Source organism: Homalodisca vitripennis, chromosome 5 (genome assembly GCF_021130785.1).
Source record: "Homalodisca vitripennis isolate AUS2020 chromosome 5, UT_GWSS_2.1, whole genome shotgun sequence".
In the NCBI taxonomy this organism is placed as follows: domain Eukaryota; kingdom Metazoa; phylum Arthropoda; class Insecta; order Hemiptera; family Cicadellidae; genus Homalodisca; species Homalodisca vitripennis.
In genome coordinates, this window is record NC_060211.1 from 115,043,474 (window position 1) to 115,070,216 (window position 26,743).

Genomic DNA, 26,743 nt, shown 5'->3' on the forward strand with positions numbered 1-26,743 from the left:
TTTACTTATTACTCTGTAAATATCAATCATATTAATCCTAAATGAGTCTAATAAAACATCAGCCTCAATATGTTCCTGAGGAAACAAATCAAATCCGAGTGTCTCCTCCTTAAGGGATGGCACTATCTTTGTAAAATAATTATTAAAGGCATTGGCTACAATGGTTTCATTTTCCGTCACCACAAGCTGGTTTCATTTTCCGTCACCACAAGCAAATGATCATCTACCTTTATGGTCGCTAGTGATTTTCTTTTTTGTTCCAGAATCACTATTACAATCACATAACAACCAAGAATAATAATTTAATTTTTCATATTTAATACATCTATTTACAAATTTAGCCGTGTTATCTTATTCCCTATTTAAAGTTACATTGGATCTATCCCTTTTATATGTTTTAAACAAATTATTCTTCCAGTTTACCAAATCTATCACTTTTTCTGATATCCACTCTTTCCTTTATTTATTTCTACAATTTAATTTCTTTAAAGTACATGGAGATTCATAACATAAATTATACATACTATAAAAGGCCTTGACCATACTATTTACATTATTGCCGTTCAACACTCCACTCCAGTCTGCCAAGGTTAACTGCCTTTGCATCTTTCTATAATCGAGACTTTTAACAAAACCTGAACTAATAAAATTGGTGTTGTAACCTGAAATACCCAGCTTTGTGTGTGTGTGTGTAGTATTAGCCATTAGTGTTTATTGTATCTTTAATAATCTCTTTAAAGAAGTTATCTAAATAGTTTGCCATAGCTGGGTCTGATGTTTCTTACTTTTCGGTGTTCAGTTTTTTAGACAAACTCTTTTTCTCACTTGTTTTTTTGTCAGCTACAACAGTTCTGGATGCAGAGTCAAGTTGTCTTAGCTATCGGAGTCTTAATCATAGTCTTACAAATGCAGCACTTCTCTTATGCTTTTCTTTACCAGTTGCATGATAGAGGTTGGGATGTTAAGAATCTTTGTTTTAGTAGCCTTGCAGTATTACCTACTAAAAAGGCTTAATTTTTCTTTTTCTGTTTCTGGCATTGATTTGTATATACTATCATGACTACCAGCAGATTAGACTTATAATTTGTTTTAGTATGTTGTTAAACTTGCAGGCTTAATTAATGTCATCAGTATCAACCTTTTCCGATCCTTGTTATTTAAGTAACTGTTTAAGTTTCAGTAGGTTCCTGTTGCCCATGTTTCTTCTTTTTGATGTCACTTGGGATGGACGTGGGTTTGTTATTTTGAGTATTGCACATGGCTGACCTGCATGGTCTTGAAAAAAAAAATACACAAAGCATATGTTATGAAACATAAAGTTATAATTATGTATCTGCCATATTCATTCAAAGTTCTGTTTGTTAGGTAGTTGGTAATGTTTATTTCCTTTCCATTTGAAGTTATTGAAATGATCGTTGCTACGGTCCCCACGTTGCTGTGCCTATTCTGCTACGATCCACTTTGGTCGCCCTTCTGCTATGGTCCAGTCCCCAGTTGGCTGTACGATTTTGCTACGTTCCAGGCCCCTGTTTGTTGTCCCAATTTTCTCACAATCGGTATTCAAAATGTGCTGCGCCTCATTGGTTGTGCGACTTGCTTCGTGTTGGCTAACTCATATTGTTCCAAGTTGATATTTAAATAACGATCAAACTTTAATGTCTGTGGTGTTGTTGAAAGTGTAGTTTGTATTAATGAAAGTAGGCTACACGTTATATATCACTAGCACTGGGTCTATATTATCTCAGGTTTTTTAAGTAGGTTGAATAATGGTTCAAACTTAATACTACTCTTTTGAAAGTTCTGATCAATATGATTGTTTATATCATAATAAAGTTCACAAAATATTCACTGTTCTTACCAATCACTTTGAATCAAATAAGTTTTGAAAGTAATATTCTTTAATTTAAAGCTTATTATCTTACTTACCACATTTCTTTGTAGATGGGATACTCAATGAAAGACAAAGCAAATGACTTTGACGTCAATTTATTTTATATTAGGCCTATACTGTCTAATTCTACTCACTTTGCTTTGATTTTTGTTCACTAACACAACATCCCATCCCTAATTACAACTTCAATGCACTATTGTACAGTTTCAAATTTCATCTATACGAGTAGACGTCCTTACTGCTTCAAGTCCAGACAGAGAAGAAGGATTCTCCGTATAAAAACTACGCATACCGGTTCACACAATGTTCATCCCCTCTCCCGTTCAAATCAGCGTCTTCACGATTAAATATAATTTGATTCTTTTCTTATAATTGTCAAAATTTATCACGTTCACTATAATTGATCAATTTAAGTCTTTCTATTTTCTTTTATTATTTTTCTAAAGCTTTTTTATTTAAATTTTTAGCAACATGTGCTTTCTGACGTCATCAATAAGCAAGTCATTTTATCCCACAATTGGCTTTTCTGCGTAATTTTATTTAGTACTTTTGTAAAACACGAAGTTTGGTTATGTTTAACTCATTTTAATTAATTAAATTTGTTCCCGTATAAAGTTTAATATATTTCTCCGTTATTAATTAAATAAATCTCAATTCCGACAACATGTGATTCACTGACGTCACAGTCTGCCGATTCACTGACGTCACAGTCTGCCGATTCACTGACGTCACAGTCTGCCAATTCCCTGCGAATATTCAAATGTCGTAATTTGACCTGTCACATTGTCTGTCAAAATACTAAAACATATCCAAAAAGGGTGACTTGTTTAATGTTTTGTTTTATTTATGTATGTATCCAATGATTGAGTAAAAACATAAGTTTTATCAAGTTTATATAGTTTTAGCAGATTATAATGTATTAAAATTATACATTTAAATAAAAAAATAATGTTTCCAACAAATAATTGAGTATCATTCAGATCTTAAAGTTGGTCGAGCCATATTCTAAATTTCGTACTGCCAACATTCAAGAATATGGAAAATTATTATTATATGAATTCATATAGTACACATATACACATATCAATTTTTCATAGAGTTGTTTAACTTTTTAGCACTATCCAGTATTAAGGGAAGTGCAATTTCATGAGGAAACTTTTAGCCCCCTTTCTTAATGTTAGTTCATTAAAAATACTGCAGTTGGTATTGATCCTAATTATACATAAAATATCAAAAACTCTAAATTACCTTTAAGTTGAAATTGCCAAATGACAGCTGCCATGTACACAATTATTAATATAATTGCTATAATTAATGCTGCTTTCATCAAAACTCTTCTGTGCCGTGAGATAAACATGTGGTAGTTATTCCAGAATGATTCCAGACCAACAGCAACTATGTTTTTCTGGAACAGCATGTTAAACATTATTAATTCATGGAATATAAAAATCTAAGTGGAAACACTCTAACACGTCTATCAGTAAGGGATTTTAACAAAATGAAACCACACCACCTATTGAAATCACTGATATAATAAACTTCCCTCCTTTTCACATTATCACTGCTTCCTCTTAACTAGAGAGTTCCTAAAAATTTGGTTTGAAATTTCACTTGGATCACCATTCATTCAATTTCATATGTACATAAATACAATGTTTGTAAGAGAATGCTATGCATATGTATACAGGGTGTCCAAAAAGTCCCGGGTCGGTTAAATATTTTTCAAAATATTTAAAATACAGCTACAAAACCTTACACAAAGTTACTGGACATAAAAATCTATTTTTATCACATATTCAGTGATTCGCTATTTCCTCAGGGGGGCGGCCCGCTAGGAGTCAGAAGAAAATCTTAAATGTAAGCATAGGTCGATATGCATATCAAATAAAAGGTCTTTATTAGTAGAGTACAGAGCCGCAAACCCGACCTCAAACGGATAACCGAGTCAAAAATGACAGCCCTTCAAAGATGGCTAGAGTTTGGGTTCAAAAAGTCCCGGGTCGGTTAAATATTTTTCCAAATATTTAAAATAGAGCTACAAAACCTTACACAAAGTTACTCGACATAAAAATCTATTTCTATCACATATTCAGTGATCCGCTACTTCCTCAGGGGGGCGGCCCACTAGGAGTCAGAAGAAAATCTTAAATGTAAGCATAGGTCGATATGCATATCAAATAAAAGGTCTTTATTAGTAGAGTACAGAGCCGCAAACCCGACCTCAAACGGATAACCGAGTCAAAAATGACAGCCCTTCAAAGATGGCTAGAGTTTGGGTTCAAAAAGTCCCGGGTCGGTTAAATATTTTTCCAAATATTTAAAATAGAGCTACAAAACCTTACACAAAGTTACTCGACATAAAAAATCTATTTCTATCACATATTCAGTGATCCGCTACTTCCTCAGGGGGGCGGCCCGCTAGGAGTCAGAAGAAAATCTTAAATGTAAGCATAGGTCGATATGCATATCAAATAATAGGTCTTTATTAGTAGAGTACAGAGCCGCAAACCCGACCTCAAACGGATAACCGAGTCAAAAATGACAGCCGTTCATATATATATATATATATATATATATATATATATATAAGAAATATTGCATGAACTTCAGTTATATGCAAGGAACATCAAGTTCAATGGTGGTGCATGTCCAATCATGGAATTTGGACATGCACTGATCGTCACTGAAGCCTACCACTGACAATTTCTTGTTTGTCTACTGAGGGGATGAATAACTTATTTTCTGTATTATGGCCTGCCTATCCACAAGGCATATTAAGAATGGAATGAGCTATAGACTTAAAATTTTGACTGCAACCTTAGTGAAGCTTATTATGCGACACATGGTGTGTCGTACTTCTACCTTGTTTGTACAAAGACAAAACATAGTTCGATCATGGTTTCAATATGTAATTCTTAAAATCAAAGTTATCCAAGGTTATGCAAACACGGCAACTTGGATAATACAGAAAGTATGAGTATAATATTAACTTTACTTCTTGCTTTAAGAATATGTATTTTGTGAACATACTGAAATGATCAACTCAATTTAAACTTTACACAAAACGCCATCTGACCTTTCTCACTTTGGAAACGGGTTAAAATGTGTCATACACATTACGTAATAAAAAATAGTTGTCTCTGTCTATTGGAATAGCTGTTTTAATGAAAAGCTATTGTGTTGTCCTATACACATTGTGTTAATAGAATCCAAGATAGGACTTTCAGTTCAGTAGCTAAATTGACATTATCCTTTTTTAAAGGATGTGCAAGTGCTACAAACCCACATATAAATCTTTAACGGAATTGAATAGTTATAACGTATTTAAACTCTTAGCCCCAATAATAAATGATGCATAATAACTATATAAATTAAATTCTGTGTATACTACATTTTCAAATTTTTATAATAGTTTGTTCAGTGAAGACAAAAACAAATGTGGACCTCAAATATGATATGATTACCATTTGCACAAGTATCCATGAAGGAGTAAACCCACAAACCTTATCTAAACAAAAAATAATTACTATGGACGGAAAGTAACAAAGTAATATGATTATTTATCAGTAAGAATGGACTTTCCAGCTCATTTTAACTACGAGTGTCACGTCCGCTTGTTTAAAAATTTCAAAAATTTTACCATACATTAATAACAAAGTTTTATCTAGTTTATTGGAATAGTTATATCTATAAGACAAATTATATTCATATCTACTACTGTTATAATGTATAATTGAGACCTCCCATGCTATAACTATTTGGATTCTATCCTTTCTACAGAAAAAAGAGCAACACCCTACGGGTATGACATATCTGCATTACGAGTACGATCTACTTAAAATATATATGGTTTAGGAATAAATATTCCTGTCGGTTTAATAAAAAAATCCTAGATTTCACTAATTTCACATGGAGAATCTACCATCTCAAAAGTCAACCACAACATGTATTTTTTTTTTAGGAGGGTAACAGTGATGTGATGACTATGAAGGTTGGCATGATACTCTCAACATTTATAAATATTTAAAAACTCTACCGTCTTGAAACCTTAAAAACAAAAATCTTAGAAACATACATTTGTTTGTAAAATGGTAAAATTGAATAAGTTACAATCAACCAGAAATTATTCCTAAAATATTTACTTATAACGATCAAATATGTACTTTGTATACCTCCAAAGGAATGGTTATGTTTTTTTTTCATTGTAAAAATCACAAACAAGACTTTTAGAATTCTCAGGTCATTCACAGCGTTTCTTACATGATTTATTCTGTCGTAAAGTTTTTCAGATAACAGTGGTAAAAACCTTTGAATAATATACAGTATCACTACGGAAATAACAGTGAACACATAATTAGCACAATTTATAGCCAATTCAAACTAAAGTTATACAATGTTGGCCAGTCTCAACCAATAGAAAGCTTCTATTGTAAAAAATTTCGGTGTAGGATATTTTACAACATAAATTACAATTGAGACAACATTTTCAAATAATTTAAAACTATTGTTATCCTAATATTTTTCCTATAAAAGCAGTCGTTCAAAAGTTTGAGAAATATACAAGAAAATTCACCACATGTGAAATCTACCTTCTTCCAACTAAGCCAGAAGGGAAATTTGATCTCTTGACGTAGTTTCTAAAATCGTATTATGGCTGTCGTTATAACAATTTTCAATACCGGTATGTTTGATTAATCTTGAAACATAATTCTCAGCTACAAATATGGTTATATAATTGTATGATTTTGTACAACGGGGATAGTGACCATTTTGAAACTTTTTATTACTTGAGAGTCTCACCACTATTTCTGCAATGTTACTGTATATTATTCAACACTGCATAGTTTTAATTCAGTTATTTACCAATACAGGCACAATATTACAGTCTCTTTAATACACATTATTGTTACGTAATAATTGACAAGTTTTATTTCACTCTCACTTTTAACAACTCTCATGCTAGTTGAAGGCCATTCACAATTTGGGAAAAGAATGATTATATATACGTTTTTATTTATAAGGTTCTAAAAACAAATTTTCACAACATTTTGCTTTCTCACGTTGTTTTGCCAAACTTGAAGTTTTTGTTTACAAACATTACATTTGTATGTTCAACCTCATAAAATTAATATATAACAAGACAATTGAACAAGTGGTGTGTGTGTGTGTGTGTGTGTGATGTATTACGTATTACATTATATTAAAATTAACATATTTACTTGTATAGAACTTTTGGTGCAATTTAACAATATTTTAAACACATACATACTGCGTTAGCTATTATGGCATCTTCATCATCATCATCGATAGGATCCTCTTTGAATGTTTTGTTCACATTGTCCAATTGAAGTTCAACTTTTTCTGACGGTCCCTTCAACAGACAAATCAAAACATACTCACATAAACAGTACTCTCACATATGAAGCTTTTTCGTGGGATTCTGTTGTGTTAGACTATTAAAACAGTCCTAGCCCATTGTGCACCTGTTAAGTTTATTAGATCTGTTTATTAATCTAAACTATAGCAAAAAATAGAGCTATTTACACTGATATATTTATAAAAACTTTGAATATTTGAATGGCTAATATTAAAAAGAAAAAAATTACAGAAATATTTATTTCATAAACACAAAAAAACAAAATGAATTCAAAATGTATAACAATTTTAAAATTCAGTGTATATTGCAATAATATTAAATTGGTCACAATGTATCAAATTTATAAATAATTATTATCTTTCCATTCGTCTATCGCAGTCGTAGAAGAGTAAAACAGTCTTCCCTTTTGGATGTGTGCGTGGTAAGAAAGATAACTCCTTGATTTGCCGAAAGAAACTATACTTTCATTATTTTAATGTTCAATCAAACCATAAATAACTCAGTAAAATAAGGCAAAATAAGGATGCAACCTCGGAATGAAAGATAATAAGCTAAAAATTTGCATACGTCTTTATTTTGATGGTATAAAAACTTAACCTCAAAAGTCTCATATAATCACCGTGTACGCGTCTTTAGATATTTAAGGTCAAAGTTCATGAAAAATCAGTTTTTTGCAAATATCTTTTTTCCCTTACACTAAATGACTTTGAAGGTGATTAGAGAAATTGTAGAACGGAAAATCCTCTTCAACTTTTTGTCTGAAGTAATTTTATGTACGTTCAAACCCTTTTTGAGATACAGCGCAAAGAGTAGGGGACCGCTTACCTGTATATACGATAATGCGAGGTCAGCCAGTAGAATACAATAAATAAATGAGTTATATTGTTAATTATTCACTTACTATTATTATTATTAATTAATACTATTATTATTGTTAGCATTATTATCATTTATTATTTAATATACCATATTTATAGATATTAATTATAAATTATATATTTCTCTAAATAATACTTATTTTTATTTTTACAAAAACATACAATATTAAAAGAAATATTTCAAATGAAGTTTAATTATATATTTATTTATTGATCCAATAATCAATTTATTACCAATTACAAGTATAAAATATTTGTTTTCATTATTAGTGATTAATATTTTTGTTTTAATTTTCTTCTTTTTCATTGTCTTCTTCTCCTCCTCCTCCTCCTCTCCTCTCCTTCTTCTTCTTCTTGTTCTTCTTGTTCCTCTGGCTGTTCAATATCGGATTTCATTTTTCATCATTCTCGTTTACTAAATTATCAGAATAGAAAGATTCAAGAAATATCATGTGCATATTCACTTTCTTCATTGAAACCATCTGAAGTTGATGAAGCGTTTGAGGCATGATTGTTCCATTACACTGCCCACAAATTAAAGTGCATCGCAATCCTGATTTCCCTGCATCCGCAATTAGAAGCACAACCTTTTTTGCAATTGCAAAATATTGTATTCAGCAGTTCTTCTGGTGCTGGTGGTAATAATGTTGTTATTGGTCCCAGGAGTTGATTTTGCAGTACCCAGCCGAATTCCTGGGGTTCTAAATCATTTCTCAACCTAATTTGGGTCTAATAATAGACACGAAGGATATGCTGACGAGCTGCTGTACTTGAAGGAGGAAGACTTGATAACTGCACTAGTTTGTTGAGTCTTGTTGATTTGATGAACTGGGTGTATCGAAAAGAGTTCTATATCGTCTTCTGATTTCGGAGCATTATACGTTGCTAAGAAAATACGTACTCCATTTTCAAATACTTCTTGTTCAGAGCAGTTTTTTTTGTTTAAATAGTTCAGCTGATTGATTTAAATCGTGATGTTTTTCGAACATTTTAATAAACGATATTTTACCTTTTTTATAAAGCCCAGAAGTCGCATCACATCCACTAAATGCGTGTAAAAAATAATATGTGTTTCTTAGAATGAGGGTATTTATCAAAAACTTTTCGATGAATACAGTTTTGTCTCCACATTATCCTTACCCATTTTTTTGAAAACAAATTTCTTGTTGATGTGATTGAGCACTTCCTATCAAGATAACTAGCAAATCAATATCTTCGCCTACAATGACAGAAGTTTTTTTTAAGTTCAGACTCTGCAATAGCTGTTTCTACAATGAGAAACATCAGCATCATCTCTGGCTTGTTTTGTAGTGATATTAACAGTTTTTTTAATTTGATGATAAGCATGTCTATAAATATTTTTTTATTAGATGAATTCGATAAAAATTTTTCTTGGCTGATTGGCACCACCATTGTTTCATCAGAGCGAGTTCGTAAGATTTTGACACACCAGCAGTTCTTCTTAATTGTTCCATTGCTTTAATGTTCTTAGTGTTGTCTGAGTAACCATCAAATACAACAACGATACTTGACCCATAATGTGTTTTGTAAATATTTGACGTATTTATTCAATAAATATCAGAGATAGTATCATATTTATTCCATACAACGCGATGCAAGAGAAATCCACCATCGATGATATATGCACAGTGGTTTCGTCTCGGTGGTATTAAATAATAATATTTAATAATAATGATAATAATAATAACAATAATAATAGTATTAAGTAATAATAATAATAATATTAAATGAATAATTAACAATATAACTAATTTATTTATTGTATTCTACTGGCTGACCTCGCATTATCGTATATACAGGTAAAGCGGTCCCCTACTCTTTGCGCTGTATCTCAAAAAGGGTTGAACGTACATAAAATTACTTCAGACAAAAGTTGAAGAGGATTTTCCGTTCTACAATTTCTCTAATCACCTTCAAAGTCATTTAGCGTAAGGGAAACGAGATATTTGCAAAAAACTGATTTTCATGAACTTTGACCTTAAATAACTAAAGACGCGTACACGTGATTATATGAGACTTTTTGAGGTAAGTTTTATACCATCAAAATAAAGACGTATGCAAATTTTTAGCTTATTATCTTTCATTCCGAGGTTGCATCCTTATTTTTACCGGACTAAAATAGTATCTTTAAACAGGAGTTTGTTGCTCTTTGTTTGACAGATCAAAAAGGTTAAGCTCAAAGATGGGATAGAAGATGAATTAAATACAGTTGAATTGGACCTTTAATAGAATGTACAGAATCAACACCCTCAATCATAAATCTATGAATCAGAAAGAATAGGAAACATCCTAGTTCAAATTGCAAAGTATAAATTGAAAATATGTGGCTTCCTTGTTGCTTGAAGTATAGAAGAGAATAAATTATAAGTGTATGCAAAAATATGTAGTTAGAACAGTTTAGAACACAATACATAAAATATCGTAATCACCTAACAAGAATGAAAAGCACGACTCAGAAAATGTGCATTGACAATCGTAACCATAGTATTAGTCATAATTTCTTTATTAGTACATGAGTACAGAGGAGAAATTAGGGCCATATGACCCTTTCTTACATTTAACCTGAACATAATCCAACTACTAAACAAACACATAACTCCAGTAGAAAAATAATTCCACTTAAATCTGTATAATCTTTATAATAATTTAAAAATCAAATAAACTGATATTACTCTTCATAATAACATATATTTCATTAACAAGAAAATATATTTTCAAACCCATTCACTCAGTCATTCATTCCGCCCAAGTCCATGCCATCGGTCTCAGAAGCCGCAGTCATGTGATCTATGAAGAGTTTTTCAAAGCTGAATTCCAGTTCTTTAATGGAAGGGATTTCCATACTGTAAGGGAATTCCAAACTCTGTGTGCAGTAACAATAAAGAATTTCTTAAATATTGCTGTGTAACATGTTTCCGCAAGAAGAAATAAACAAGCACAACAAAAAGATACTTAAATGTTAGTTAAAACACAAAGACATTATGAGAAATTGCTAGTGAAAAAGTGGGATGAGGTCCGGCATATACTTTTGAATATTACTTGAGGTTTCATACATGACATTATGGCCTATTAGGACCATCAATGTAAAAAAGTAACTATGGAACCTGAACAAATTTTGTAACAATCAAAGAAACTGCGTGTAGTAAACTTCGAATACGCACGATAACTTTGAGATCCACAACAAAAGAGAACTGTCCATTTCTTCTTCAATCAGCCCCACCATCCTCCTTATGCATGTTTAACTACCATTGTTCATCATTAGCCGAAGAACCTTAAATGTCCGAAACTCCACATGTCCTTTTATAATAATGCATACATTAGATTTTTACACAATATTTATGTCTAGGAAATCATTGCCTTTGCTTTTTTTACTATTTGTCTCTTGGTGCTCATTCTAAGAAATCTCGTTACGTATGATTACGAACTAATGTAATGATTTAAAGTGTAAAAAACACTTAACATTTAATATAATAAATTAAAATGTTACTTGTAAATAATTAAGAGAGCACTTTTTCCGAAATACCAATATTGGAAAATACTCTCCACCACTACTGGCTGCTACTACTACAAGTACTACTTACTGTACTTTATATTTCCTATGAAACAAACATAGAAGAGTAAAAAATAAGCTTTAAGGTATTATAAATTCAAGAGAGATCATGGCTGTGGTCTTGTTTTGTATCTTCAGATTATCAGTATTTAGAAGTATTAAAATGTCTGAGTATAATCTGTTTACACTTTGAGCCATCGAGGAGCTCTGAGCTGGCACAGGTGTGAGAGTGTTTTCGTTGACTGTCTGTTGACAAAATACCTTGACTAAATTGGCCTTCACAGTAAATTTTCAAACAATTAAAGTAATTACCAGTTAGTTATCGGGCTGTGTTAAAGATAAGACGGAACACTTGAGCTGGGTTAGCTTGTAACCACCGAGTCATAATGATCTGAGATGAGCCGTATTAACTTGTATTCATAAAATTGTAACATTAATACCAAATAGAAGAATTGAGATCGTCAAGTGATAATGATTCTTGTGATTGCAGTTGTATTGTCAACGTCTTAACTGGCCGAGGTCACGCGTTGTAAAACATGTTCGTAATGAAGCAAGTCAAACGTAAATTTGCATGCCTTTTTTTGCTAATAACACACCATTACCTACACAATGATAAATAAATATAATCAAGCAAAACTTTGGCATTGTTTTATTGACTTGGTACCTTGCAACAATTATAACGGTTGTAGGAAAAGTGTTACTTTTTGTACTGTAGGCTACATTTTAGAATAGCGTAAATCGAGTTAAAAACTTTCTTAATCTACACATTAGGAGTGACGCTGTAGGAAACATAGGAGTGTCAATTTACGGTTACGCAGAGTACGAGTGCAGTTTGGGACATATTGGAGAAGCTTCATCGAAGATTTGAAAGAAATACATACATACATACATCTTCACGCCACCAAATTTGTAAAATTGCGTGTAATTTCTCTAAAAAAGAGTACCTATGTCTATGGCAAATTGTGTACACGTTTTAGGCTACTGTGTTTTATGAAAGAAATCATATAAATACATGTTACATACTCCAAGCTTGTTACTGTTTACAATATTTACCATATATAATTTATTTTATGTTTAATAATATGATTTTTATTGTAATTAAAAATTGACTTACCTCGTAAGATATCGCTGAACGAAAAATGTCATGTTGCCTTCATAACGACCATTCTAAAATTTTAAAAGCAAACCCTGTAAATAATATAGGCATACTAAATGTTTTAGTAGAATTGTTATTGTGATTGTATTTATGTATGCGTTCAGTCACTTCGTAAGCTGATTTTATTTAATAAAACAAGATTTTTCAAGATGGTTAATATTTACACTAAGTATGACTTTTGATTGTAGTAGGTATGACTTATGATTTTCTTTAGGTCTGTTTGCCCAAGAAATTAAAATTGAAAACTACAAACAAAAGAATTTTGAGAATTTTCTACTTGTTAGGATGGAAAAATCCAAAAAATAACTAAGAATATAAGTTGTTCGGATGTACATAAATTATATGAAACTAGCTGATGAAAATGAGAAATCTCTTTGATTACAATATTATTTTGTACAATATCTTGTAAATATGTAGGTAACTTTAAAGAATTTATAAAGCTAGAATTGTTGTTGAATTAGAATTGTTGTTGAATTAGGGCCTGGAGGTTCGGCTTTGAAGTCACACGTTGCGGCCTACAAAAAACCTGTACCGTAGGCTCTGAATATCAATTGGAGGAAGATGTAAAATTGGCAGGGCAGCTTTTGACAACCGGACCAATGATTTGGGAAAGAGAATGGTTCTGAAAGATCTAACACTAATATGGCAGGGCAGGCTTTTGAGGAGCCTTGCTGGAATTGGAGTGTATTGTAGCATCGGAAGAGAGAATTCCTGCTAGCCTACTGAAGATCCGCCTAATTAGACCTTCAAAGTACCCGATCATAAGTTGATGATAGCGGGGATTTTAACGTTCATTAGATCCTAGTGATATTTGTGTTAATAATATAGGTACAGAACTGTATAAGAAGCTCCGAAATGATTACCTAGTTCTCCTTCAGAGTAGTAGTTTCTGGTCCTTGAAATATATGAATAACCATGACATTATTTGCAAGAGATTGACAATTATTCTAGGTCCTCTGCTCTATCAGACCTTTGTAACAGTTCAGTTCCATTACAGCCCCTCTGATATACAACGCCTTACAAGAGAACTAACTGCAAGAACAATGGAACGATTCTTATGTTGTTCAGCGAGGGAACAATAAGCCAGTTATGTAACAGTTACGATTTTTAAATATTTGATGCTGGCCATTTTACATTTCACCTCTTTATGAGAATTCTTAGCATTCACCTTGTTATACAAGGTGTTTGAAAAGTATGGGTACGGCTTAATATTTTACAAACCATAGCAGATAGCCTAACATCTATAAACTTTGCACAGTGTCATATGGCTATGTAAACTATTTTTCCTTGTGTTGTAAACTATGTGTTTTCACTGACTTTTTTTAATTAGCAAATTATGTCATAAATTTATAACACAATAAATCAAATTAAAAACATCGGTATTTATTGTGTTTTATTTATTGTGTTATAAGTTTATGACATAATTTGCTAATTAAAAAAAGTCAGTGAAAACACATCGGTTAGTAGAGGGAAACGCCGCATACCGCATCAGAATACGGTGATCCAGTAAGAAATGGCAGCGCATAATGTACTTCACAATGTTTAACTAAAACAACCCGCCATTTCTGATTGGATAAACCTTTTGAGATGCGGTTTGCGGCATTCAACTCTACTAAGTGAGCTCTTTCAAATGAGGTATCACTCGACCCATGCTTTCATTTAGGATTTCCATGTTTTCCTCTGTGGGCTGTCCCCCCATGGTTGGCATGTCATGGTAATAGCAAGGAAAAATAGTTTACATAGCCATATGACACTGTGCAAAGTTTATAGATGTTATCTGCTATGGTTTGTAAAATATTAAGCCGTACCCATACTTTTCAAACACCTTGTATATGCATACTATAATTCAATTAACTTACATTTATATCTCCGCTTCCACGTGTCATTTGGCTCTCTGAATGATCTTCAGTTCGATCAGGAACAAACCCGTCGTTTAACATCTTTCACCTGTGTTGAAAAAAAGAAAAATTAATTTTCAGCTAATAAAATTAAATCTGTTTTCACGTTGCTAATTATAACCCAGAGTATCATAAAAATAAACCTCTTGAAAGCGACAGCCATTCATTATGGTATATTACAGCTTTCAATATTATCTGTTTCTATATAGTGGAGACGCGTATCGGAAGTGTATTAAGAAAAATAAGACATTTTCCTGGCATAGTCATTTAATAAGATACAAGTAATAATTAATGTTATTTACTGTATTTACACGATTGTTTAATAGCGCCAAACCAAAACACATAAAACTCTTGTTGTTGGATTATGTAAATTATAAATATTATATTTGGTATTAAAAATACCAAAATGTATACAAGCTCGTGGAAAAAGTATTTCAAGGCAGATTCATGATTAATATAAGTTCACTTTTAATTTGCAACTCTAACAATCCAAAATGCTACAATAAATATTAAAAAATTAAACATCTTACATTATAGTTGTGCAAGATATAACATTAAGACTACATTCAGGAACTCTAATGTACATTCAGGTAAGAAGTACAGGACCTGAAATTAATTATCTTTCAAGGCCAAATATTGAGGGAAATAAGCACTGCGTGCCGGAGACGGATCACGAATAATGAATGTGCTCAGGCTTACCGAGTGACGATATACAGTGTTAATAATTTGATCAGTCAAAATATATTTCGCTGTCTGTCTGTCCAATAGCTCTTGATAGAAAGTTCAAGATGCTTGAAACAGAATATGGGTTCCTCTTGGTCTATGGAATAACGCTATCTATTTTGGGATCAAAACACCGAAGAGCAGTCCATAGTCTTTCTGACTCTTTGTGCGATATGTGATGGAAATGTCCTAGAAACTTGGAATTTGGTAAATGGGTTCCTCTCGGTCCATGAGAGAGCTCTATTTATTTAATTTACAAATAATAAAAAGTAAAAGGACAGTCCGTCTATGCGATACGTCTTTTCTTACGTTATGTCGGGCCCTTCGATACTTCGTTGTATCGATTTATTGTTTTATGAATCCAGTGCATTTACAACTCAATTATAAAAAAGAACCTCTACGTGATTGCAAGAGAAGATATGATTATACAATGCACCATCACAATCAGTTCTTTAAATTGTGTTCTATTGTGGTTTCTAAAAATGTCATCATCGAATTCTTATACTTTGTACCATTGAACAACGAAAATAGATTCCTGAATATTGTTAGCATCTTGAATTAAAGAAATAGGACGAAAAAATAAAAAAAGAACTTTTTAGACTAAGAAAGATTTAGTCGTCATAACTCTTAAAACTTTGCTATGCTATCTAATCTTTCAAGATCTGCAGTAGTTTCTGTTTCCTTTATTTCACAGGAATACGGCTTGCTTGCAGTTAACTGGCCTGATAAACTTATTAAATTCCAGCTCTATCTTTCCTGGTATCTGACTAAGTCCTTAAAAATGTGCAAGTATTTCTTAACACTAAGCTCGAGTCTGTATATTTTTGTTTCTTCTAGTTTGTTAATAACATTTAGATATCTCTTTTCGTTCTTGCATTATACTAAATAAGAACTTTTAAATTTGAATAAACTGCAACTAAACACAAATCAAACAATTGATTGCGACGATGTATTTGTTTAATTTCGTCTCTTGCATTTACTGAACTATATCCGAACTGTCTTTTCTCAATAGTTGCACAATTTAAGTTTGGGACTGTAATCAAACTTTAGATCGCACAATTGATCATTGGTAATGAAGGATATATGGCATTGATAATTATATAATAGCTAGCAGTTATCCGCGGCTTAGCACGCAATTTTGTAGGGTTTGCACCTGTATGAGCACGTCTGGTTCCAGTTAATTATATTTCCGACGCCAATGTTGAATTTGACTTCTTCCCACGATCAAGAAAATGTGTTTAAAAAATATATATATTTATAGTCATTTTAATTCCATCCGGTCTTAGTATTTTTTGCTCCAAAGCTGATTTTGTCTCTCTCCAAATCAAGAAATATATATATATATATATATATATATATATATATATATATATATATATATATATATATATATATATATATATATATATATATCTGAGAAGCCAACTTTTGTCAATTCATAACAGTTTTTAAATTTATAGTAAACGTTAGACTATATTGTCTCTTGTATCTGAACTGCTAGCAGTTACCCGTTGCTTTGCACGCAATTTAGTAGGTGTTGCACGTTTATGATCACTGCTGGTTCGAGTGAATTATATTTCCGACGCCAATGTTGAGTTTGCCTTGTTGCCACGATCAAGATAGTACGCCAAAAAGCTTATTATTCCGTAGCTTAGGCGCCAACCGTCTAGACTTGCCGTCCATCCTCAACATCTGCCGACCATACATCTTCGTTGCTCATCTACTTGTTATCAACTTGACTGCATTAAATACACTTCAGCAAACGTACCATTCTGTCCCAGCACTAATTAAGTGTATGCTAAAATACACTGATGCTGCTGGTCTCCAGTAGTCATTGTGACATTTGTTTCAGAATCTGCTCTGAGGGGAACCACCCCGTCTTCCACTGTTCAGTTCAGTTCACTCACTATAAATGTAAACAAATTGAAAATAATAAACAATGTTTACACAGAACAGTTGATTACATTTGACAGGCTCATTCAATTAATTTTACACAACTTTAGAAACCAAGATTGCATTTTTCGACACATTAAAGACCAGTGGAGCGTAGCCCGGAGGGATTTTCGAAACTTATGGTCCCTAGCCCATCCCCCCCCCCCATAAGAATGTCTATCTAAAATTTCAGTACAGTTAGGTGAGTAGTTTACGCGTGAAAGAAAAACAAACAAACAAAGGCTCTTTCGCATTTATAATATTATTAGGATTGTTTCACTTAGATATTATTGAAGAGAGGCCATTTAATGTGGCAATCGAGTTATTATTTCATTTACTTAACAGATAAAATTTACTGTTTATCGTCTATTCTATTATATACAACTTCTGTTTTCTTTATTCTTATACAAACATTTGCACATTACCTTGCGGTAGACAGTATTCAAGGTGTCGCAGTTCCAATTGTTCTGAGCAACATTCTATGAGTATTATTATGGTTTATGACAGTGTGCTGGATATTAAAACTTACTTGAGGATATTTTTCAGAATTGTATCCTTTCTTTTTCATTTGGCAACAATTCTTATTTGATATTATATTTCTTATTTATTAGTATAAGTGTTTTATGAAACACATTTAAATCAAGAAAAAATTATTGAACTGATTTTAGAGTAAATGGATTGAGTTGCAAGGCTAGAAATATAAATATCCATGCAACAACTGCTATGGGAGCATTATCAATGCGGGTTTTGAATTAAAATTAGCATTCTATGTAGCTTCTATCATGTTTACTAACGAATGTTTAAATAATTGTCTTAATCAAAAGAATGTATACAGGTTTAAAACTCTTTATATACTACCCTCCTAACCAGGAGCATTCAGACTGCGGGGGATTTGAGGGATTTGGTATCTTTCAGATGCCTTCGATAGGTCGAAATACTCTTGATGCGAGAAGATCCCATTAGGCAAGTGTTCTACAACTAGTTGAGAGCACCCAGAGACCGGAAACCAATCTTTTAGAAGTAAAGAATATTTCAGATGCTAGGAGATTCTAGTCGTCGCGACGGGAGATTATAGAGGTAGAAAGCTTCTAGACAAAATGAGGTCTTAGTGGTAAATAACTAACAGAGACCCGGACGACGCAGAGACCATGATCTGTCAGAGATCAGGATGTCTTAGCATCTAGGAGGTTCTAGAGTTTAGAACTTCACAGTGGCCAGAATCTTTCACACGTCAGAGCATTCTATAGGACAAAAGGATCTAGATACGAAAGATTTCCAGAGACCAGAAACGGCCACAGAAGACCTTTCAATCATTGGGATCTCATAGATTCGAAGGAATAAAAAGCATGTAAAGGCTGCAAGCTACTAGTGTCTGGAGGTCAGAGAGGCGTGAAACTTCCAGAGGGTAGAGGTCGAAAGTTTCTTGAGACAGGAAACCTCCTATGTCCGAGAGCTATCAGTGACCGTGACGTCTGAGAAATTGGAATGCCCATGGGCCGAGACTTTCCTCAGGCCCTAAAGGTTAAACCTGGAGCTCCGAGGCCGAGCCCTACCATAAAACTGGAATTATATTATCATATCTATAGTTTTCGGGGATTCCTTAGAGTCAAAACATTAAAAAGCTTGAAGTTTTTAAAAGGTGAAGAATTGCGAGACCTGGTCAGATTTTTCAGTTTATGAAAATTTGCAATATTAGTTAGCTTCCATAGGTCAGGAGTTCTTAAATGTCTAGAAATTCTAGAAACAGGGGTTTTTATGCATCTGGAAGTTTCCTGTGGCTATACCCTACCAAGAAGCTCCAGAGAGTGGAATTTCCATCTGTAGTAGAAGGAATACAGGGTAATATATATTTTACTTACTATGCTTCCTTTCTTAAGCACTAAATAACATAAACAATTCTGATTTATTTGTAAAATCTCGCAGTTATTATTTTGACTATAATTCACAAGTCCAGATACGATATCTGTAGAAATAATGTTATTGCTCTAAGACCTGTAAATTATGATCAGAAAGTTAACGTTCCCATTCAATTTGCAACTATACTCAGTTTAATAGTTCTTTTAATATATTTAAGAAAGTAAACCTTATGATTTTTAAACCAAATATTACACAGCAGACGTTGGTTCTAGTTTCCAAAGTGTTAAACTAAAATACATTACCCACCACCTGTAGGCAACTAAGGTTCTGTGGGAATGATTCACCACAAGTTCATACTGTTTCGTGCCGGCCAAAGTTAGACAGATATAATGTCCCTATAATTCCCGAACTTTCAAACGAGATTTTGAAATTGTGGCAGTATGCATGAGTTCAAAAGTTGAACTGAAGACATACGAGCAGAGCTGTAAGATGGTGTGACTGGAGACAGAGATATTCCTGCTGTCTCTGATGTTGGAACATAGGACCTGTTGTAGGCCAGCCATTGTCCCCGTCCCAACTTGTATAAACTTTGCTTTGACGACAATTGTGCTGATAATGTCATAATCTTATGTGTTATCTTGTGTTTAAAATTCCGCCAGCTTTAAGTCGATTCGTTGGATGACGCTGAAGAAACACCTGCTTCGTTCTTGAACGCCAATGCTCCGACCGTTGTCATATCTCTTTCAAGTTTTAATAGAAGATGTAACACCATATGGTCTTAAAAATTCAATATTTACTATTGAAATCTCAATAAATATTAACACACACTTGAGGGTCTCAGTGAAGGGACGTATGAAGAAAATTCTAAACTTTAGGAGAGGAATGTTAAATGTTTAAAAAGGCGATCAAACAATACGTTAAAAAACACAAATGTTTTGAAATACTATTCTTCTAAATAAAACGAATCTCTAGGGACCTCAATACTCAATATTTACTCTGTGAATTTACGGTGCTCACAAAGGTAGTTATTTTGTCAAACGTCCGCTACCAGTCTTCTAATTTTGTTAGTCAATTTTACCTGACTCCTAGCCGGAATATAGGCGATCTACGGATCTTAACTTATCCATTTTAATATTAACGTTCCATTACAAATATAATACATCTTTAACTAGAGCACATTCGTAGTCACTATTCAATATTTACACATATAATGTGGTGGGAAAACCCTTTATTGCAACAAATACTTGTGCATATTTAGTGGGACTTTACCTGTAGTGGGCTCTGATGTCTGAAAAGTGACCTTATATAGATTACCTCAGTAGTAATCGTGGATTGTTTGAAGGCCACAGAAAAATATTATCTACTTATGATAGTTGTTTATTTGCGTGGAATCTAATTTGCAGCTAATTGGATAATTTCAGAGATAATGAAATAAAAAAATATAGACTATACATTTTTCATGAGCAATATGGCCAATTTAGACATTTATATTTCGTAGTGGCGACTAAAAATACTCACACATAGAGAAACATAATCGAGATGATAAAGCTGAGGCCAGAAAAATAGAAACTTTTGCTTATCCCTTTTTGCCAGAACTGGTTACCCACAGAAAGAACTGTGATTCCCGAACTAACTGCCCAAATCTACCTGTTTGTATACTTAACACGTATCGAAAGGCTATCCTTAGCCTATCCTTAGCTATCCTTAGCCCAATCATTCACGAGACTGTTGAACTATGCCCCAAAATCTATCTACTCGGGTTTCTAGCCATATGCGGTACGGTATTCCAATTTATCTAAGAGTTGTTTGTTTAATTGAAAACTTATAGCGTTAAGAGCAACACCCTTTAGTATAGCTTATGTTTTAAGTAAGTAGTGCTATAATTGATAGTGTTTTAACAATTAACAGTAATTCTGTGTATTTTAACTTATGGGTTGAACGTTAGTGAAGCCTATAATTCAGGGACTGGCAAAAAATTTCTCTTGTCTGTCTGTCTATTTGTCCGCAGGACATCTAGAGGACGAAAATTACAGTTTTGAAAATTATCTTAACTTTTTTACACTTTTGCAATTTCGGTGTAGAAATGTCATTATTACAATTTTCTTTTAATGCTGTTCACTAATTAATAATATTATATATCAAAAAAATTTGAACAGTTTGGTGCTATAAATTAAATATTGTGTCAGATTAGAACTAACAACGCTGTTTGATATCAACGTCAAACATTTTAAGACAAAAAATTGTTTATTCCAAAAATACCACCACCCCGTTATTTGAGCTTAAACATCGTTACTACGAACAGAAAAAAAAACAACAATGAAAGGAGGTCAATCGCCATAGCTAAATATAAAGCATTATGACATAATAAAGTAAGTGCAATAATGAGACCGTTTCTCGGTTCTTGGACAGGTGTGCAATGAAAATTATTAGCTGTCGACAGGATTTGAGCAGGTTTTTGAAGGAAAGTTCAGGACTGCTGTGCCGGAGGTACGGTGTGACTGCGGCGGGTGACATACGAGTATAAACACCGGAATTAAGTGAAAACAGAATTTTTACTGATCTGCTCAACCTATTTTACAAGAAAAATCTCAAAAGTCATAAACAATATTGCCAACAAATTGACTACCTGTAAATTTTTATTTTCAAATTTAAGTTAATTTAACACAAATTTTGTTATTATAAATAAAATAAATTTTATTCTTAATATATACGAGTACATAAAATTCTATGATTACTAAATTTACAGATCTGTTTTCAAAATCAAAATCGATTTATAATTAAGAAAGGAAACAGAGAAATACATTTGCTTCATTTTGATGCTGCTTTGTGGTGGATCATTTTGGACCTATTACCAAAACATTTAGCCTTAAGCCGATTTGAGTGGAACCCTACAGCCAAATTAAAATGTTCCTATTTAAATACCGGTAAACTGGTGGAGCTCAAATTCTCCAGTACTTAAGTACTGGTTCAATTGATAGTAAATGCGTATGGACTTTTTAAAACATCGCCTTTGTATATCATTTATATTTAGTTAATGTTCACTGTACAGACAGAAACATTCATTAAACTAAAAAATAATTTATTTGGTGGCTATTCATTTCAAGACAATAAAAATACATTTGTACTAAGGAGTCAAATACAGGATGAACCATCTGGGCTACCGTACAATAAGTGAAGATAGAAACTCCGTTTTAACTGTACCCCTCACCCTGTTTTGTAGCAAAATAATTCGATAAAATTATTTTGAACTCCCCCCCCCAATAATCTGTAAGGGGTATTTTTGGAGGGTGGAGTGTTGATATATGGAAAAATTTGTAAATGTAAAGTTTGGGGAATGTAACCATTTGAGTTAACCTCATTTTAAAGTTCTCTTGACACATCATTTTTTTAAATGTTTTTAATTTATCGTACTGTAAATGGACAGGGTGTTATCAAGACAAAAATAGCTTATTTTCAACTTAGTCATGAGTCGTGCAAGGACACTGCAGAATATACTGCTTGTCCAGGTGTGTCTTGGTTCGAGGCTGGGAAGTTTACCAATTTGAAGAGGCAGAGACAACTTCAGAACACAGCAACTGACGTTTTCTCATTACCTCGACAGGCTAGCCTCATTTTTTACACTACCGCCGGCTCAAAATCGTTACACTACAGCCAGCTCAAAATCGTTACGATACAACCGGCTCAAAATCGATACACTACAGCCAACTCAAAATCGTTACAATACAACCGGCTCAAAATCGTTACAATACAACCGGCTCAAAATCATTGCAATACAACCGGCTAAAAGTCGTTACACTACAACCTGTTCAAAATCGATACACTACAGCCAGCTCAAAATCGTTACAATACAACCGGCTCAAAATCGTTACAATACAACCGGCTAAAAGTCGTTACACTACAACCGGTTCAAAATCGTTAAACTAAACCGGATCTTAATTTCCTAAGCTGGGACATTCGGTTTTAAAACACTGGATACTAGAACAGGCTCGGCCAAAAACCCACAGAACACTTTCCTTTCCTATCCACTTCTCCTACGCTCTTACGCTCTTACTTGTCGATTAGAGTTGCTTAACACAAATTTTTCATTCTTACGTAATCAGATTTATGTAATTCATTTTTGGTGGCTATTACAATTCTTTTGCTGAGACATCGTTAAACCACATGTTCGCTATCTTGACAACAATGTATGTGTATAATGGAACATCTGTCTCCCAGTGTTTTAAACATGACGTCATAACAACACAAACTACAAACCCGCATATGGTAACAACAATTAGTACACTGCAATTCAACGCTCAACATTTGCTCAGTGTTGCCATCTGTAGGGAAAACTATTACGGATAATTGTAAAGACCAAAATTGAAACATCGCTTGAAAATTGTTAGCAATTATGTTTCTGTACCGCTTCAAAGCGCTCAAATGTTGAAAATTTGCACGTTTTTTTATCAACATTTAATTAAGGAATAAAAATACTTCTTGGGGGTTGAAATCGAGTGGTCTTTTTAAGTAAAAATGCAAGACAACTTTTAACAAAGCTACACATTTTAATAAAATGTTGTCACGATTTTGTTAATATTATACATAAATAACTTAAAGAGTGGAAATTATGATTCTAAAATATTTTTTTTTTAAATTGCAGCCTTAGTTATTATTAGTCCTAAACTAAGAAATAGAGAGAACAAATTTTATTTTATTTAGGCCGACCTTATGTGTTTCTTGTAATTGGTTTATTAATCGGATATGGGCAGGGTGACAAGACGTCCGACTTTAGGAGGATATGTCCTCCTTTTTAATGCTAAGCCTCCTGTCCTCCCGGTTTTTGAAAATTATATAAAATGTTTTTTGGCGGACGCTGAAATGTTCTAAAATAGTAGCATCACATTAAAAATTCCGAATACTAAACTCCGATTTCCGAAGATAGACCATAACAAGTTATTGCAGCGCACAAGTAATGCCATGGCAAGTGAACTGCTGTTAGATTCAGTTGTATGATGAGTGTTGTAATAGTGTCGCAGACTCACTACAATTTCTATCCTCTCAACAACACTGGCGCTACTATCTCTTGATCTCCCATTTATGTATTATGAGTTAATTTTGTTATAATACGTTACATATTTTTCTGTTATAGAGATAATTTCCTATATATGTTAGTATAGATTACTAATAATATAATTAATCATAGCAATGAATTAATTCTAATTATTTCACAACACTTTTTGTGAATATAATTTTAAAAATTAACGAGAAAAATTATAACAAAAAGTAATTGAAACTTATACCACATAAAAATAGCCTCAAATAATACTTTTACCCAGCAATATATTCTTTAATAATATTTCATTTTTTTATTTATATGTCAAAAAAAATCCAATATCATTTTTTTATTTGCATTTTAATATAGTAGGCCTACTAATTTATAATGCACGTTTTTTTTTAAACAAAATAACGTATACGTGAATGCTTTCGCACAGTTTATAAGAATATTTAATACTGTCTTCCTTTTTTTTAATGCCCTTTTCAACCCCAAAAGTCCTACTCCTTTAGGAATTTGCGTCTGGTCACCCTGGCTATGGGTGACAGTAATCTTTTAAAATGGTTATGGTTCTTTTAAAATTCACTACCTTAAACTATATAAGCCTATCATACCGTTGTACAAACGCGTTACTAACAAATGAATAGACCGTTTCCCAAATGGGAACAGTGACCACAAAATATGATTGAATTCCAGCGTATTAAAAATATCTAAACTCAGTTCTAGCCTAACTCGAAACATTATGACTCATTAAATTTATATCTAAAATAACTAATAAGAATCCTGTTATACATACTTATAAATCAGAAATTGTTTTTTTTTTTATTTTAGAGGAAAATATCATGAGCATTATGAGCATAATGGTTAAAGTTAGGCTAGACATCAGAGCGGTTTTGTAGTAAAAAACATATATTATACTTCTGAAGAAGCAGTAAACGCGTTCAGATATTTGAAATACCTATGTGATAGTTTCAAAACGTATTAACTCTATTTGTATGTTGTAAGTGCGAATACATTCTTTACTGACGAGTCGAGTTACTCAATGCAGTGTTGGAACAAAACACAGTGAAATATGGATATATTTTGTAGCATTAAATTTTTAGATGTTATTGTAATTGAAAGTACCATTAAATATTTAAAATGTCCTCCAATATTGTCGAGGCGACTGGACAGAGAACAAGCAGGAAAAGTGCCACAAACACAACTCACGTGTCGCCGCAGTCGCGATGTGCCGCGGATGTGCGCAACTCTGGAACTGACACTGACTACTGCCGGCTGTCCTAGATACAGGTTCTGTTGTGGTGGTAAGCAGGGCCGGCTCATATCTGGGAGCAATGGCTCGCCGGCACCCCCCCCCCACCGGTCCTCTCATTTCTCATTCACCACAGTCAACGCAGAGATGATGTATCCCCGAGTTTGAATTAGGTTTTTGGACTAGCAAATAAATATACAATCATATCACTATTTACCTCGTCTAGGGTTACGTTATATAATTTTTTTCATCAGTTAAAGCTTGTCACCACAGTTAAAATTACAGTACAGAGTTTTACATATTTTTATCGTGCATGAATGAATTAGGTAGGTTCTGTAACAAAACAGCCTATTTTAAACTGTTATTCCTCCAAATCCCGTAAGCAAATAGCATTCCAATTTTAATTCAAGGTTAACAAGATTGTTTTCTTACTAGTGAGGAAATTTCTGAAATTAACCTATTAACAAATGCACATGTTCTAATTAAAATGTTTCTTGGACTTTGGCTGGTTGAAAATTGTCTTGGCATCGTTATATTGGGAGTGTTAAAGTATTTATATTTTTTCGTTACTACAAGCATCAATGAGTTATATCTGTAGTGTATATAGGCCGTGCGATGATTTCACGTTCGCACGGGATTGGAGGGGAGGGGGCATATGACTCATCAGGTTTTTTGAAGTACCGGTTCTGTACGAAGATAACTCCTTTACTTGTAGGTAAGTTCACATTTACAATTATTTATTTCCTTACTACAGAAAGAACCCAGTTGGTATTCGGCCAAGTGAGCATTGCGTCGTTGCTGTTACTACGTCGCCTCGCGCCGTAAATCATAAATGATCTAATTACGATGTTTTAATTGTGTTAGAAAATTTATACCATGGATTCTGACGTTTTAACCTTCAACACGTATGAATTTTGTAGAAAATATATTTTAATTTCTGTCACATAAAACACAATAACTTGTAATTACTTTGGCTTATACAGTTGTAACTGTCGACTAAAATGAAATCCTAATTTTTATTTTGAATAACCTTTTTAACAATGACTGATAAGGAGTTAACCAAATTTTGTACTTATTAAAATTTATTTAAAAATTTAGCTTGTATACATTCATTTAACAATTTGTAGTAAATATATAAACACAGGATAGTTGACTGACCGCTGGTTTATGATGAAA

At 32.9% G+C, this 26,743-nt stretch overlaps 1 protein-coding gene across 5 annotated transcripts in view; it reads right to left on the reverse strand.

Moving 5' to 3' along the window:
• The window catches only part of LOC124362750 (sodium/nucleoside cotransporter 2-like), a 35,534-nt gene extending 9,957 nt beyond the window's left edge, over positions 1-25,577 (reverse strand). For 2 of the 5 annotated variants that reach the window (XM_046817499.1, XM_046817502.1), the window contains exons 1-4: positions 25,441-25,569; positions 14,733-14,820; positions 7,161-7,262; positions 3,140-3,296 (exon numbers count right to left, since the gene is read on the reverse strand). In XM_046817499.1, the coding sequence (XP_046673455.1) occupies positions 3,140-3,296; positions 7,161-7,262; positions 14,733-14,813 (340 nt within the window). In that variant the 5' untranslated portion in view covers positions 14,814-14,820; positions 25,441-25,569. Of the gene's footprint in view, positions 1-3,139; positions 3,297-7,160; positions 7,263-11,753; positions 12,293-12,831; positions 13,011-14,732; positions 14,821-25,440 lie in introns of those variants that run through there. The other 3 variants (XM_046817501.1, XM_046817503.1, XM_046817504.1) reach the window with 3 other exon arrangements.
• Between the last annotated feature and the right edge of the window lie 1,166 nt (positions 25,578-26,743).